The sequence below is a fragment of the Anolis carolinensis genome, chromosome 4, assembly GCF_035594765.1.
Source record: "Anolis carolinensis isolate JA03-04 chromosome 4, rAnoCar3.1.pri, whole genome shotgun sequence".
In the NCBI taxonomy this organism is placed as follows: Eukaryota; Metazoa; Chordata; class Lepidosauria; order Squamata; family Dactyloidae; genus Anolis; species Anolis carolinensis.
The window spans coordinates 47,367,946-47,386,225 of NC_085844.1; the positions used below are offsets into that span (position 1 = coordinate 47,367,946).

At 39.3% G+C, this 18,280-nt stretch overlaps 1 protein-coding gene across 4 annotated transcripts in view; it reads right to left on the reverse strand.

Moving 5' to 3' along the window:
* rp1 (RP1 axonemal microtubule associated) overlaps positions 1 to 18,280 on the reverse strand; it is a 270,471-nt gene that overhangs the window by 210,140 nt on the left and 42,051 nt on the right. For all 4 annotated transcript variants that reach the window (XM_062980362.1, XM_062980361.1, XM_016995666.2 and 1 more), the window contains exons 4-9: positions 12,956 to 13,119; positions 10,727 to 10,813; positions 7,386 to 7,518; positions 6,203 to 6,354; positions 4,681 to 4,759; positions 3,538 to 3,613 (exon numbers count right to left, since the gene is read on the reverse strand). In XM_062980362.1, the coding sequence (XP_062836432.1) occupies positions 3,538 to 3,613; positions 4,681 to 4,759; positions 6,203 to 6,354; positions 7,386 to 7,518; positions 10,727 to 10,813; positions 12,956 to 13,119 (691 nt within the window). The remainder of the gene's footprint in view (positions 1 to 3,537; positions 3,614 to 4,680; positions 4,760 to 6,202; positions 6,355 to 7,385; positions 7,519 to 10,726; positions 10,814 to 12,955; positions 13,120 to 18,280) is intronic.

The window sequence follows — 18,280 nt, forward strand, 5'->3', positions numbered from 1 at the left end:
TGCTCCTTCCGGCGGATGGTGTACGCCCCGACTCGAGCCGGCCACCCCCCGCCCCTGTTTTAGTGGACGGAGAGGAGGAATTCGAGGTTCTGGACATTTTAGATTCTCGCTTCCATCGCTGCCGCCTTCAGTATCTCATTGACTGGGTGGGGTTTGGCCCAGAAGAATGCTCCTGGGAAGATGCTTCCACAGTCCATGCCCCCGACTTAGTCCACCGCTTCCATCAGGCCTACCCTACCAAGCCGCGGCCCCGCGACTCTCGGAGAGGGGCCCTGAATGAGGGGGGCCTTGGGGGCGGGGATAGTGTGATGCCTCATGGGCCTTGTAGTCCTGTTCCTGGTACTATCGTGGCAGATGAAGATGAAAACATGGGGTTTTCGCCGGTTCAACAAGAGCCGGAGTCCCTTCACCTGCCGGATGTTGATGTTTGCCCTCAAGAATTCAGTAAACCAGGCCTTGGGCAGTACTCCCCTCCGTTTCCCAGGAAGGAATCTTATTCTAGAGACAGAGGAGTTAGAGAAGCTAATCGGAGAAGTCTAAGAATCGCTGCCAAACAACTGGCTGATTAGGTCTGCTTCCCTTGGGAAATTCTAAGGAGTAATGCATCTGGACAGAGTGGGTTTCGCTTCTCGTTCTCTAGGGAAAGAGATTGTTGGCGGGAAAACGAGACCCAATATAGGGGTTTGGCGCGAGAGATTCTTTGCGGAGTCAATTGATCAGCTTCAGGAGAGAGATCGTGTGTGGACTTTGTAACCCCAGTTCCTTGCTTCCCGGATCAAGTTTTCGAGCCTTGCCTTGCCTTGCAGTTTAACCACAGACCCTGTTCCACGCTTCACGTTTTGCCTTGTTTCTAGTCACGGACCTAGTCAAGAATCAAGTTTATTTCCAGCCTTGCTGTCAAGTTTCATTGGACTTCTAAGACTCTGACATTTCCCCACACTATTGCTTGGCAAGAGTGTGTGTTTCAGTCAAGTGGATTAAAACTTTGAACTCTAATATCATTTATTGGACAATACATTTTTGGACTATATTTGACCTCTTTTGAAAGGTCTGTTTCTGAACTATATTCTTCACTTGTTTTTATTGCTTTTATATATTTCTTTAATAAAGATATTAGATAGAGACTGGCCTCTGTGTAAGGTTATTGGTGACCAGCAGCCAGGGTTCTGACAATATAGACCAAATAGACCTTTAGACGTTTATGCATCCATTTATTCTGCAACTATTTATTTGAGTGTAAGCTTCATTGGAGTAAAAGGCTATCATTCTAAATAAACATTCACTGAGTTTGAGATTAGTTGAGGTACAAAATGAGAGCAATCTCTATAGAACAATTACAGGGACAGAAATTTTAATTAGGCTTAAAATCAATCAAACTACTAAGAATATTTTATAGTAAAGTCTTAGGACAACCTAAATGGCCCTTCATCATTGTGGCTAATTGGAGTATCACAGAGACAAATTTTCATTTTAATGATATGTGGGGTAAAACATATATCTATTGAGTAGGTGCATATTATGGTTTAGGAATATACATATATGAAAATATAAGAGATTAAGCCACATAACCCAGAATATCAAGGCAGATATTGTTGTGACTGCGCCTTCGGGGATTATGGTTGATGGTGATGGAATTCGAAGAGGAAGAAAAAATCCTCGTGATGAGGGTTCACTGGAGGAGTTGCGCAGGAAGCGACTTAGAGAGCTATATGGGGGATCTTCTGAGGAAGATTCAGATGGGGAGATGGATGCTGAGGAACAGGTGGTGGCTGGGGAAGCGGGCACTGAATGGGCACAGCCACCGGAGATGTCTGGGGATTTGGGGCCTATGGATACTTCTGAACCTGGGGTTTCTGCAGGAGCTGATCCCAATTGGGATGCTTGGAGAAGGGAGGATGGTTCTTTAAGTGTTCATGGGGCTAAGTGTGGGCAGGATGATTGGGACTCCGACGAATTGCTAGGTACTCCAGATCCACGAGCCCTAGCTGTGTGGAGTTCAGACTCTTAGTAGATTTGGGACACCTGGTGTTTGGGTGTGAGTGTTTGGTCACCCAGGAGGAAGGGGAATAAAATGGGAATGTTTGGCCACTGCACTTTGCGTGTGGCAAGGTGTTGCTGAGGCGCCATTGGGATCTCTGTGTTTCCATGAAGACTGGACTTGGACTATGATTTGAATCTGCTGATATCACCTAGCTTGGCTCTCGCTGTGTCTTATCGTGGACCTGTTTTGGATGACTGCACCCACTTCGGACTTTGGATTGAATTTGACCTGGCTTCTGTCTACTCCCTCGGACTGACGGCTACTCCCGGCTTCTGACTATTGGTTTGTCTTTCGGATTTTCTGCTGCCTCCTGACCTGACCTTGGATTCTTCTGACGACGGCTATTCATCATCCCTTTGAGGCTTTCGGCTTATCTGCACCGTGGAAGCAGCTTTATTGCTTTTCTAGTTTGTTTATTTTCCAGCAATTAACTCTATTTGTTTTCCAAAGCTGAATTGAAGCGTTATTTAGTTTTTTATTGAATGCCAGCATGGGAAATTAGCGTGACTCGTTTTTGAGTTATTATTGTCCAATCTACTCTTGAAACACTGAAAAGTGAAGTGTTTCAAGGATATTTCCTGTGTTTATGTTATTTTCTGGCTTATCTTCGGAATAAACTCTGTTTTGTATGTTAACTGGCGTCTGACTCTTGACAGATATTCAACAATATCTGCTTTGAACTGGGTTATCTGAGTCCATGTTGCCATATAATCCAGTTCAATGTGGATTTTATACAGCTGTGTGGAAGGGTCTTAAGTGATCATGAATCTAAAACCTGAAAATTGGGTTATTGAGATCATTAAATGGTATGTGTGTTTGTCCTTCTCTCTCTGTTATGTGCTATTAAATCCATCTTTGAAATCATGCTCAAAACATTAGTGGAAATATTAGATAAAGACAGTAGGTAAGAAAGAATTTTTCATTTTCCCTGGATCTTCTCACAACCAACCTAGGATATTTCCCATCACCTAGTCTGTAATGAAGTAGAAATGGTTTGGACCTGCCCAGGAGGGGGCAATGTGGCACATTTAATTTCCAGCTCCATGCCAGGATGTTACACCTGAAAATATCAGATGACTTTCCATTGTATGCACACATGTGAAACAAAGATATTTTATATGCTCACAGTTTGACTTCACCTTCTGAACCATCCGTAAATGGGAATGTATTTTCATTATGAAAGATTTTAAAAGATTTAAAATGTTCTGGAACCTGTTTAGGTCTCTTGTGAGGAAGAACTGAGGAGACACTAGGAAGATTACTGGTAATCTGAGCCAGAATTTATCACAGAACATATAATGTAGCCTATATAGCAGGCATGGGCAAACTTTGGCCCTCCAGGTGTTTTGGACTCCAACTCCCACAACTCCTAACAGCCTACCGGCTACCATGCCTAAAGTGTCTACTTATCATTGTTTGCATGGATAAATCAGGATGGGAACTTTGAAACCTTAAGCTGGTTGTCATCATCCTTCAAAATTATATATTCTACAAACCTGTGGCACATGAAATGGTAATCCAATTTAGTGATTGGGTCCTTAACTACAATTTTCTCCAGAAACCAACCATTTCCTAGGAGAAATGATAAAAAAAATCCACTGTCAGCAATGAACTTACTGCATCTTTGATCAAACGACAACTAAAATATAGATAGTTTATGCATGTGAAGGAGCTATAAGAGGGATAACCACAATGTATATTTTACTTGAAGTCATTTAAAACACAGAACTTTGCAATGAATTCTGCTCACACATTTTCCTTAATGTGTGTGTGTGTGCATTTATAAGCATTTATATATCACTTTTCCCCAAACCTTGGGTATCAAGGCAGTTTACAAAAATTAAAATAATTAAAATTCACATTATAAAAAAATAAATGAAACTATCGATAAAATTAAAAGAAATCACAGCATGTCCATTAAAATAGAAAAATGTCAGATACAAGCAATGCAGTACATCATTAAAGGCCTGCTAATATATCTTTAAAAGCCTATCAAAATGAAAATATCCACGTGCCTAGTTAGCTTCTAATTAAAAACTTGCATACCATAAAGTAATGCTTATATTAATATTATAAAGATATAATAATAGTATATGTGATACTCCTTAGAATCAATCCAGCCCTACAGCTCATAATCTGCAGGGGTACTCTTATTGAATGGTGAAGGGCTATAAGGTGGTGTAAATGTATGACATATTCCAGACACAGAGAGATGCAGTGATTTAGGCATAAATAGAGAACAGACACACAATGTAGACTGTCATCAGTCTGGGAGAACTCTATGTTTCTGACAAGTTTAAAGCATAATTGTGAGGGCCGATTTCTATATGCTGCTGGGAATATAAGGTTGAAAATCAATTCATGCTTTCATAGATGACACCTAAGAGATATATAAAAGGTATTCATGTTCACCTGAGAGAACCAAATATCTATTTTGTCACAATGCTCACAAATGATGGTAGGCAAGGCATACTTTGTCTAGCTTTCCCTTTAATAGCTTGCTTACCATGAAAACAGACTGTCATTTCTTCAAGATAAATGTGGTCTCTACAACAATCATATGAATGACCCACTTGTCATCATTTCGATGCCACAGAAAGATGTAGAGAGAATCCAGTAAGTATATTGAAATTTCTGACCTGAGCCAATTCCATTGTGTCCTATAACAATCTTGCGTAAATGTCCAAGGTGCACAGCTTCCAGGGAGAAGATGTCAGTCTGTAGTCAAACAATTGTAGGATCAAATGCAGGAGGGAAATGTGCAAAAAGCAGAAAATCCAGAATTAAAAATCCAACAACCCAATGAATTCTGAATGGCACTCCCAAACGGTAAATTCCAGGGGTATCCATGATTGAACCATGGCAGTTACAGTGAAATAAGAGAATTGGGTTGTCTAAAATGGTTCAAGATTCAACCTTCCTCTGACATTGAAGCTACCTAGCACCACTATGATGGGGTATGCTTTACTAATATTTTACTAATAAGTGGGCATGTAATAGCTAGGATTTCCATGGGTATTTTGTAAAAAGAATTAATTTATTCTCTTTTTAGAATTCAAACGAATAAATGCTTAGGTTAGGTAAAGGTTTTCCCCTGACATTAAGTCCAGTCATGTCTGACTCTGGGATTGGTGCTCATCTCCATTTGTAAGCCAAAGAGCCGGCATTGTCCATAGACACCTCCAAGGTCATGTGGCTGGCATGACTGCATGGAGCTCCATTACCTTCTTGCTGGCACGGTACCTATTGATCTACTCACATTTGCATCTTTACGAACTGCTAGATGGGCAGAAGCTAGGGCTAACAGAGGGCACTCCGCTCCCTGGATTCGAACCTGCAACCTTTCGGTCTGCAAGTTCAGCAGGTCAGTGCTTTAACACACAGCGCCACCGGAGGCTCCTTACCAAATCACATAGTCAATCAATAAATCACCTATAAATATTCTATTTATTACCTATCTATTGGTATTCAGGCATATATATTATTATTCATTCTCATATATTTTTAGTTACTCTATTTTGTATCATGAATTAATATCTTCTTTGCTAAAAAAACCTATTTGGTTGGAGGTCCATCTAATGTTCACTCCTTGAAAATACATTAAAAGCATTGAGTACCAAGTTGCTACAAATTTGCCCGCTTTTATTACTCTTTTTGCCATGTAAAATTGAATGGTCAATTTTTCTGTACATGAAAGTGCTCATGTCCAGTTATCACTGAAAATTAAAGTTAATACTGTACATATATTTCAAAGTTCTGCCTAGCCTGAGTGAAGAAATTGTTTCTATAATTGGTAGCTGGACAAAGAGTTCACGTACTTCTGAACAGTTGGTAGAGATGTTTGTTTGCCAATCTCTCAACAGAGAGTTTCCCTGCACAGCAAATGAGTCCAGATTGCCTGAGCTGATTTAGGTAGGGTCACTAAGCAATTTAGCTTCAGCATATTTCCTTCTTAATTTGTACATGTGTATGGGTATAATAACAGAACTATGGACAAATCTTGTTAGATTTGTTAGTTTGTTACACAAATATTATTGGGAGTAAACTTAAGGATGTAAGTGTTGGCCACATTAATAAAACCTTCAGAAATATTCATAATATTTGGAGAGGAGAGGATGGGAACATGTAAGAACTTGCAAAACATTTCTTTCATTCACTCACTTGTCCCTTTAGATATTTCCTAGGATTCTTTGACTTAAGGAGTCGTCGGGATCCTGTGTCACCTTTTTCCCCACAGACTACAATGTAGACATCAGCATCGGTTCCAGCATTCCATAAATCCCCTGTGACCACGATGAGCTCATACACTGCCACTAAGGATAAGAAAACATGCAATTTTATATCAAGTAACATTGTCTAGAACAGACTTTTAAACAATGGCAAATGTGTATTACTGAAAGTAAATTCCAAAAAGATAAAGACCCATTACTTCAGAGTTTGCATGCCTGAGAAATAGGTACCAACCTTTTATAAGTTCAACTGCATTTACGAGCAGTGAATAGCTTGCAGTACTCCTTTATCTAGTCTTGCTATTCAAGGGCCAGGTGGCATCCATGCCTTGTTGATGTTAAATGCTCTCAAATGAACTCTTGAGTTATAGCAACCTCTGTCATGTTTTTTTTTTTTAAGATACATTCCAAGGAACATTGCCATTACTTTCTTCTGGCAGAGAGAATGTGATTTGCCCTGTGGATTTCCATAGCTGAGTAGCGATTCAAAGCCTGGGACCTTCACCTTATCTTCGGGAAGTGTACGACCACATCATATGACACAAGGCTACTTCCGGCGGGGCTCCATACATGAAGCATCCTGGCAGAGTCCTAGGATGTTGCCCAGATAACACAGGAGACTTTCCGTGTTCTCATTAGATAGGATATAGGAAGCTGGGCAGCACTGCTTTCCCTCATATGATGAGGAAAGTGATACAGCAGGCGATGTGGGGCATGAGGCAATGGTTTCACTCACTGCCCCATGGATTCACCATGCTGCCTGGTGAATCCCCCTGCTGTTGCCTGGCTTCAGGGCCTCAGCATGATGAGATCCCAAGCCTCCAAGACTCTAGTTCAATTTCTTTCCTTTTACAAATTTCTTTTGGTTCATACCTTGCTATGAGAATGCCTAGAATGCATGGCTCATACTTTGGTAAGCTTTCAGTTGAGTTATTTTAATGCATTGTACACAGAACTGCCCTTGAAGACAATTCAGAAGTTTCAGTTATTTGGGAATTTATCTCTAATTGTTATATATTTCATCATTGATTTTCTGTGACATACTGATGCTCCACAATTTCCTAGAGAAAATAACTCTCTCCTAAAGTATATATCTTTTACTCTGTATTCCTCACCTGGAAGAACAGGTTGACCCTGTCGTAGAACAGGACATTCATGACAGATTTCACCATCATCTTTGTTTTCTGCCAGCCACTTGTCAACAGGGAAATCGAACTGTTCCTCTGTGACAAGGTTCTGCAATTGCAGCTGAAAGATAAGTCACCAAGTTTAGATTATTGGAGTGTTTTTTAAAAGGAACTAAATCATGATGTAACTCAAGTATAATAGTCATGTTTCATGCTAGACTTTAAGAAAAACGTACAAATTTAATATGATCACATTTTTGAAAATGCATACTATATGTTTATGTTTAGAGGCAAAAATGAAGTACTTTGGCCACATAATGAGAAGATAGGAAAGCTTGAAAAAGATCATGATGCTGGGGAAAATGGAAGGAAAAAGGAAAAGAGGCCGACCAAGGGCAAGATGGATGGATGGTATCCCTGAAGTGACTGGCTTGACCTTGAAGGAATGGGGGGCGGTGACGGCCAACAGGAAGCTCTGGCGTGGGCTGGTCCATGAGGTCACGGAGAGTCGGAAGTGACTGAACGAATAAACAACAACAAAAACACGTTTATGTTCTTTTATCAGAAATACAAATGAGGACTGAAAGCCTAAGTTAAAAGCGGAGTATAGATCTTGCTGATTCCCATACATGTTTCCTGTTATTTCAAATGAATATTTTATATGGCAAAGAACGGACTATATCTTGCCAATGTTTCCGGATTTGAATTTAGGGAAGGGAAATCTAGTAGTAGCATAAGAAAAAAATGTGGATAAATTCTGCTAATGCTTGAAGATCATTGTAAAAATCATTTCCTGTGTATCTGGAGATAATTGAAAACTGACAACTCATGTAGCCTGAAGGGAAGATGGTGTAATGTATTTCCTGTAATCTACTTTCTCTAGAACAGTGGTTCTCAACCTATGGGTCCCCAGATGCTTTGGCCTTCAATTCCCAGAAATCCTAACAGCTGGTAAACTGGCTGGGATTTCTGGGAGTTGTAGCCAAACACCTGGGGACCCACAGGTTGAAAACCAATGCTCTAGAACAAAGTACTCCTGAGTTTTGGGACCTCATCACACTAGAGCTTGGATCCACTTTAAATCTACTTTAGGGAGGAGGCTTTAAACAGCTCGGCCAGACAGGTCCTGGCCCTCACCAAACTACAAACCCCAGAATTCTGCAGAAGGCAGAAACTGGATTTAAGGTGAATTCATGCTCTAGTGTGATGAAGCAGTTGGATTCATGCTAACATTGCTTAGAGATCACAGAAATGAACTTCTAGATTAATCCTTGTTGTTGTTGTTGCGTGTTAAAGTTCATCAAATTAACTTTGATTTATGGTGACCCCAATGAATGATATTATCACCTCTCAGTTCTTGTAGACCCAGGGTTATCATTTCCTTGACTGTGTTAATCCACCTGCAGTGAAGTCTTCCTTTTACTGGCCTCCACTGCGCCAAGTTTTCTTGTTTTCTAGTAACTTATGTTTTCTCATGGTATAACCAAAGTATAACAATCTCAATCGAATCATCTTGGCTTCTAGGAAAAGCGCAGATTTGATTCGCTCTTGGACTTACTTATTTGTCTTTTTAGCAGAACTCTCCTCCAGAACCATATTTCAAACAAGAAACCTTTCCTCTATGAAAATGAAACCTGTCTATAGAAAAGAAACCCACCTACAACTAAGCAGCATGTGTCTCTGCTTCATAATTTAAAGATAATAACAAATACAGGATTCTATTCTAACTTGAGTCATTTCATGTGGAAAATAAAATTTGTCTGAATTTTAAAACATTTTAATAGTTTTACATCCTGGGATAGCAATCAAGATCTCTTTTCTCTGAAGCATAACACAATGACATGCAAAAATCCCAGACATAAAGTGGAAAGCCTTTGACTAACAGAAACCATCCTGTCATGATGAACCAAGAAAGACAATTCATAATAGACTGCAAACATGTGCCTCACTGAGGAGTTAACCTCATTGAAAAAAAATTAAATTTGCTCCATGACTTCTGCTGTCAATCTGCAGAAAGGTGTGGGCATTTCACCCATTTTAACTCTTTTCACTTTATGGAAGTAAAGTTCTAGCTTGATGTTAACAGGGTTTTTTGTTTGTTTGCTTGTTTTCTAGTATCTATGAGCAAACAATTAGGCAATGGTTTCTCCAACCATGGCATGCAACATTTTTTGCTTAGTTTCTTCCTTGCATTCTCAAAAAGATTTCATAATACAGGGAAATATTGGCCTTATGAGTATAGGCTTTGCTTTTGCTTTTTCGTTGACTCATTACAATGGCCTTTGTTTAAATATATAGCCAGTAAGGAAAATAAATACTGTGCATACTAAAATACTTCATTGAAATACTTAATACTTTCTTTGCAGAATATTTGTTATTATCTTTGAGATTAATCATCTTGAAAATTAGAGCATTAAGGTTAAGAGAAAAAAATGTTTTGCCTTAGTTCAAGATGAAATATTGGAGAATAATGTCCACTTTATTTAACATTATATGTGTTTTATTATTAAAAAAATGATTCACAACTGAAGAGCATGGCTACTACCCTGTTTCCCCGAAAATAAGATATCCCCGAAAAATAAGACCTAGTACAGGTTTTGCTGAATTGCTAAATATAAGGCCTCCCCCGAAAGTAAGACCTAGCAATGTTTTTGTTTGGAAGCATGCCCACCAAACATAATACCAGAGCATGCAGGATCAATAAATGTATGTACCATAGATCGTTGTACATGGGAATAATGGTAGTAACAAGACATTCTTGATAGGATTCACAGTTTGTCTGGTTATGCTGGTTTGTGATAACTACTGTACAGTATATAATAAATGTTCATTTTTTGTTCAATAATAAATGTGAATTCTTCTTCATGGAAAAATAAGTCATCCTCTGAAAATAAGACCTAGCGCATCTTTGGGAGCAAAAATTAATATAAGACACTGTCTTATTTTCGGGAAAACACGGTATAATTTATAAAAGGTATTTGCATTATGTTATGCACTAAAATACATGCAGTCCAATAGCCATCACAAAATGCTTATTCAAACTTGCTAAAAACAAAACATAGTGAATTTTAGTTTGCCAGTAAGTTTGGAGTGCATCTACAATGTAGAATTAATGCAGTTTGATGCCACTTTAACTGCAATGGCTCAATGCTATGGAAACATGGGAGTTGTAGTTTGGTTAGGCATCAGCATTATATGGAAGAGAATGCTAAAGAGCTTGTAAAACAACAGGAACAGGTAATATTGTGACTCATGTTTTAGTGGAGCATCAAATCTGTACATTGCTAAGATCTTTGGAAGATCTTTGGTTTGACATTCAAATATCTCACCTCTTTGCAATACCAGGCAGGAGTTTCTCCAGAGTTATTGTGTCCTATTCGTATTTTGTAGAGGTCTCCTACGTCTTCTGTGTCAATCTGTTTGATAACATAGCATAAAACAGAAGTTTGGCTAGCTACTTTAAAATATAACTACTCTAGTAATTTCAGTTTTGAATAAGATAAGTTCTGTAGGTTTGTTCTTAAGTTCTATGGTGAAAAACACTAGTAAAGAAGATGTAGAAATCTATCAATGTGGTTTCATTACAGCAAGAGCTACTGCTAAAGGACTGGAGAGAAAAAGTATCAGTGTATATCTAAATGGCCAAGCTGTACAATAACATTTGAGGAGGAAGCAATGAAGACTTTGCTAGGAATTGGAGGCTTGCATTTGGATATCTAGAAAGGAAGGAAGACAAAACTAGACTTTAAAGTAGTCGCAGGGGGAATTAATGCAAGGTAAGGATTGGGGGGGGGGGGTGTTGAGTTATTAGTTTCACACAGAATGGTGTCAGAAGTCATAGGTAGTGGTTCACGGGTGGGGGAGGGATGGGGATTTGTGGGAATGGCATATCTGTATTATGTGTACTTAGTTATTTTTAGATTTTTTCTTACATTCTGTATGCCATTAGCACACACAATAAAACTTTTTAAACAAGAAACAATTGGTGATAAAGCTTCAACTGAGATACCTTTTCCCCATGATAACTCTTTCAGGAGTGAATTTCCCTTCGGAGGAATAGATTTCTCTCCCTTTCTGTTGTTTTTAACTATGAGTCATTTGTAAGTCAGATGCTTGTACCTCGGGGACTACCTGTATAACAGCCTAGAATGCTATTTAATTTTTATATGGTGGCTTCAGTTGCAGCAGCATGTGTGTGTAATGTGCACTTTAAGGCTGTGAACCTAAGAAGGTTCTACTTGGAAGAAAATCCAAATTAAAACAATGTCTTTAATTTCTAAATATGTTTCAGATTTTAGCCAAGGTAGTCTAAAGATATCAACAATAACAATGATACATTAAATACAGTATATTCAAGCAACAAATAATGGGCTAGAATGGCATTGTAAATGGGAAGTTGGCTTTTTGAGACATGTTCAGCTTATTAAGCACAGAATATAATTCATAGTTTAGAGCAGGGGTCCTCAAACTTTTTAAGCCAAGGGCTGGTTCAGGATCCCTCTGACTGTTGAACACATTCCTATGGACACTGCACATATCTTATTTGTAGTGCAAAAAAAACCTCATGAAAGAACAATACAATGTTTAAAATGAAGGGAAAATTTAACCAACATCATCTTACCAATATTTCAGTGAGAAGTGTGGGCCTCTTTTTTGTTGATGAGATGGTTACATTACTGCATTTACTTGATTCTAATGCTCACCTTTTTTGACTAAATTACCTTCCTAAAATTAATGTGCACATTAGTTTCATGTAATATGGTAAATACTTTTTTGGGTTTCAAGATTTTGAAATAGAGGTGCGCATTAGATTCGATGGTAGACTTGAGTAAATGTGAGTAATTAGGATTCTTCTTGTTCTGTGCCTTCCAATCATTTCAGGCTTAGGACAACCCTAAATCTAAAGTTTAGAGCAAGGACAGGTAAATGATCTGAGCATCCAGCCCATGGACCTCAGTTTGGGCGGCCCTGATTTAGTCTGGAATGATTTCGTTTTCCTATAAAGATCCTTGTTTATTTATTTTTCCAGTATAGTAGAAGCAATAATTCTCAAAATGCAGAAATCTCCTTTATTAAATGGACTTCCCTCCAGGTAAACAGCGCAATGAGTTGGTAGTAGTGTGGCCTGAACTTTTTACTGATCTAAATCTCTATAGATTTTAAATGGACTAAAGATAGCAGGAGCTTGGGTTATGAAATTACTTATATTCTTTATACTTATCTAACTATCCATCTTTCATATTAATGGTCCTCCTGCATGTGTGTGTCCATGTATATACTTAATATATACATATACTTTTCCCTAGTTTGCCTTCAAGCTGAAGGCAAATTGCACATTTCCCCATTATCTAAATACAGTCACACGTGGGCTACAAAAGACAATCTATACTGTAAAAGGCAATTTGCACCATTTTTTGTTTCTGTTGTATCCCAGGTTTTACAGGTATAGATGAAATGTGATTTTCTCAGAACTTTGCTTAACAAAGACACTTACTGTCCCTTATTTTTACACTGAGCAATATTTTAAAAACAAGGCAGGGAAAGAACTGTATACTTACAATGAATGTGTCTGTATTTCCTCTTTCAAACACTTTTTTCTCCTCTCCATCTAGAAAAATAGCTCTTGAATTACTTTGATCTCCATATAAAGTAATATAAACTTGTGAGCTGGTACCAGCCATTGGCTGGTCACCAGTAGAAATTGTGAACTTCCATTTCATAACTACAGAAATACAAAAGACACAAAAAGATATCCATAACTGTTAGACATTATGGCATCACTTTGATATTAATCTTGCTTTGAGGCAACTATTTGTCCTTACATCAGTAGTATTGAGGGCCAAACATTAGTTGTGAGAACTTTTATACCTACCCAAATTTTTTAAAAAATTAATAAACCATATTAATGCACATTTATATGTGTATAGCTGCACTCAGTTTGAAATCATGTATCACTGTATTCCCCCAGCTTGGATCGTTACCTTGACGAGGTGCTGGGGCTTGAGTGCCTCGATGAAGCCATGAGCTATACCGTGCAGGGCCACCAAAGACAGGAAGGTCATGGCAGAGAGGTCAGACCAAGCACGATCCCTGGGGAAGGTAATGGCAACCCACCCCAGTATTCTTGCCATGAAAACTACATGGATCAGTAGCTCTGGCGTGGAATGGTCCCATGAGGTCACGAAGAGTCGGAGTCAACTAAACGACTGAGCAGCATCACTGTATTCATTCTGATATCTATTTAGTTTGTCTAGTTATTTTGATCACCGGTGTAGTGGTTGGAGCATTGACTATGGCTCTGGAGACCAGGGTTCTAATTCCTGCGGAGCCATGGATCACTACTCTCTCAGCCTCAGAAGACAATGTCAAATGTAGTTTGAACAAATCTTGTGAACAAAATTCTATGGAAGGCTTGTATTAGGATCACCATAAGGGCCACAACAACAACAGGAATTTTTTAATACACATAATTTTGCATTTTCATTTTTTTTCACTTGTAAACAACCTTGGAGGTGTGACATAGAACAGTTGCTCGAGTTCACTGGAAGCAGAATAAGAGGGGCATCTCTGACCCATTTTAATTCCTACCAGTCAGCAAGGGATTACAAATGACTTGATATTATTAACTTTATTTACAGCTCATCTACACTAGTGATTGTGCTAACTTACTGCATTTTGTAATGTTGCTTCTTGAGGCTTCTTGATACTTCCACATTAAACATTCTCTGTTTTTTAAAATATGCAATAGAAATGTGACAGGTTGTTTCTTTTGTAGGCCTTTTGCTTATGACATTAGATATGGGTTTTTCAACCTCCTAAAATGTCCCAAATGTGTTTGCAGCCTGATGTTTAAGCACTGTACCTTAACTCCTATTTTAAAAAGTAACCATTCCCTTCTCTAAATTGAGTGGCAAAAGACAAGAACTTAGTCCATCACAAGAGAACGTAAAAGAAATACCAGCCCCCTCTGCTCTATCCTCTGCAATGCCACTGCTGATCTTCTGACTGGCTGTTAATAACAGTGGGAGTTGTAGTCCAAAACACCAGGAGGGCCGAGGTTTGTCCATGCCTGAGCTGGAATGTGTTCAGAGATGGGCAACCAAAATGATCAAAGGTTTGGAAGCCAAGCCCTATGTGGAATGGTTTAGGGAGCTGCCTATGCTCAATTCAGAGAAATGAAAGTTAAGAGGGGACATGATAGTCGTATTTAAAGATTTGAAAGGATGTCCCACCAAAACCTTTCTTGAGTCCTATGTTACCTGAGTGTACTCATTGGCTGCTTTTGGGGAAGCAGTGGAACCCATTCACAGTGGAACCCATTCACAGAGGAACCCATTCACAGAACTGATTACTGTTACTGTTATTACATTCACATTAGGAAGGTATCTACCACCATATTTAGTTTTAGCTCTAGTTTTCTCCAGCAACATTCTTCCCAGCTGACATAGTCTTTCCCATTACCCATTAAAGGACTTGAAAACCTTGACAAGCAGCCAATTTAGGCTTTCTAGTTCTGTTCCAGCACTTGTACCTCAATAGCAACGTATTGCTAGTAATCTATCATCCAAAAAGACCTCTCCAGCTTTGCTTTTATTAAATCATTCCCTTCATTAGTTATAATTGAATATTAGGCTCATTAGTTTAATCCAATTTAGCAATAGCCATAAGATAAAAAGAAGAAAACTGGTTTTAGAACTGTAGAGATGAATGAATGTAGACTCTTGTTCCTCCTTACTTAGCCCAGTGGGACTCTTGCAAAATATAACTGTCAAGCGGAAGCCATTCTCTGTATTTTCAGATTACAGAGTGTCATGCTTCCCAGATTTAATTACTATGTATTAAATGCTTGTTACAATACTTACATTTTCAACCTACTAAAATATAAATATTATGCATAATGGTTGTTTAACAGAGAAATTCTAAACTTGCTTAATCCAAAACAATTTTTTCTCCCAAGGTACATTTTAATATGAAAATTTCTAGGCATTAGCAAAAATGTTTAGATAGCATAATTTAACTGCTTACTCTTAGTTTCTATAGTCACTATAATATGTATAATTAAATCCCACTGATTCAATGGGTGTACTTAGTTGGAAATAGCCAGAGCATTTAGGCCAATGATTGAGCTCTTTATGGAATGAAGGCAGAAGCAGGGACCTTCCCTCTCCAAAATTATTACAATCAAACTAAAAGTTCCATTCTACTTTCCAGTCTTCATGCTGGAAGCAAGGACAATTTGCATACTTGTAATAAGTGGTTGTCTGTGAATTTACCCTAATGGGTTATCTGCACCTGCACAGAGCATAGTATGGAAACTTCTAAAGCAATTTCCGTACATATCGTTTTGGGTAGTATTAGGTGCTTCACCCACTCACTTCCCTCAGTTCCATGGACAATAAAGCATCATTTCCAAAAGATCTAAGGAGAAGCAGGATATGATCGGGGAGCTGTGACTTCACAGATGATCACTTGTAGAACTACAGTTACAAGTATGCAACTTGTTCTACTTCTTTGTGGTCTCTTTGACTTACACAGATAGGAAACTAGCAAAATACTAATCCTAAGAGAAAGGAGCAGCGTGCTAGCCAGGAAAACAACACTGGTGTCTTAAAAGCAGCATTTGTCTTGGATTGCACATCCAATCTATAGTGAGAAATCAGTGGCAGGCTTTTGGGTAAGGTCATAAGTCATTTCAAAAAACACTGAAGAAATAGGCAGCCATTTTCTTTCAGAAGACTAGAAGATGAAAAGTCTTTGAGAAGCATGTAAGCCAGTGATCCTGTCCACATAGAAGGCTAGGGCCCTCTATGAATGCCATGTCTGAGGCGTGTTCTGCATTAGTGCATGCAATGCGATGTCCTGATTGATGTGGAAGGCCATTATCATCTCAGGTATGAAAGGTGGCGAAGTGAGTTAAAGCACTGAGCTGGAGACAGAAAGGTCCCAGGTTCAAACCCCGGGAGCGGCATGAGTGGCCGCTGTTAGCTCCAGCTCCTGCCAACCTAGCAGTTCGAAAACATGCCAATGTGAGTAGATCACTAGGATAGTAGATCCGGCGGGAAGGTAACGGCGCTCCATGCAGTCATGCTGGCCACATGACCTTGGAGGTGTCTATGGACAACGCCGGCTCTTCGGCTTAGAAATGGAGATGAGTACCAACCCCCAGAGTCAGACATGACTGGACTTAACATCAAGGGAAACCTTTACCTTTACTTATGAAAGAAATATCCAGCCTGAGAAAGAACTGGCCCTGATGAAACTGAAAGTAAAGTTGATGCAGTCCGAGGGTGCAGAATATTTCTGTTGTCCTAAAAATGTAATCACCACAAAAAAGCTGTTGCCTGGGTAGATAGAGATCACAAGACAAAAGGCTTCCTGGCTAGTTGTGATACCATAATTCTTCATTGGCTTCCATATGCGATCAGTGGTTTCCATGATGTATGGTAAGAACACTTTTCCTCTGGGTCAATCTTTATCGTTATTCTTGTGACTTGTTTTTGGCCTTTCAGCTCTTCTGATGTCTGTGGTGGAGTATCCATTGGCCTGTAGAGCCCAGTTTAGGTGATTTAGTTCACCTTGGAGGTGGGGTTCACAGATTCTTTTTGCATGATCTGCAAGGGCTTTAAATGTGCTTTTTTTTCTTGTGTGAGGGGAGTTTTTATGTAGGTATCTATCCGAGTGTGAACTGAATCACCCAAACTGAGCTCTACAGGCCAATGGATACCCCACCACAGAAATCAGAAGAGCTGCAAGGCAAAGAACAAGTCACAAGAGTAAAGACAAAATTCCACCCAGAGGAAAAGTGTTCTTACCATACATCAAGGGAACCATTGACTGCATAGGGAAGCTGATGAAGAAACACAACCCACAAACTATCTACAGACCCACTAAGAAAATCGAACAGATGCTACGTTCAGCAAAGGGCAAGGGGGGTTTTCTCAGCTCTGCAGGAGTCTACTGTATACGATGCAGCTGTGGACAAGTCTACATATGGATCACCAAATGCAGTGTTGCTCAAACACGGATCAAGGTACTGCAGACTAATTCAACCAGAGAAGTCAGCCATAGCAGAGCACTTGATAAACCAACCTGGACACAGCATATTATTGGAGAACATAGAAATGCTGGACCACTCTAACCACCACCATGTCAGACTACACAGAGCAGCCATTGAAATCCACAAGCATGTGGACAATTTCAACAGAAAGGAGTAAACCATGAAAATGAACAAAATCTGGCTACCAGTATTTTAAAAACTCTAAAATCAGGACAGTAAATAAAGAACAACACTCAGAAAACAGGGGAATTCCAGACAAGAAACAATCAGAGCCAGCTAACATCTCCCAACAAAGGATTCCCTCAAGCAGGAAGCAGCCAGGCTTTGAAGCTCCAAGGTGGCTAATTGCAACAATCACACTTGCCTCAAACAGATAAGAGTTCTTTCTCCCACCCTGGGCATTCCCCAGATATATAAACCCCACTTGCCTAGTTTCCAACAGACCTCACAACTTCTGAAAATGTCTGTCATCAATATGGGCGAAATGTCAGGAGAGAATGCTTCTGGAACATGGCCATACAGCCTGGAAAACTCACAGCAACCCAACTCTAGGAAGTGCAATCTAACCATCAGAGAAGAAATGAACAGAATTCACCTCTATGAGCAATGAATCTTTTTTTGTCTGACCCTAATTCAGTAGTTGTTGACTGATGACCCTGTTCCAGGTTAAGCTGATGAGAAGATGTTTATTCTACTTGAGACTCTTCAGTGTGCCATCATCTTTTGTATGTGTGTGTTGCTCTTTTTACTCTTGTTAACAGGGAAGTTCTCTAGTGGAGAAAGATCAAGCTAGAGAGATGCAGAATTTGATGAAGACGACTTAGCA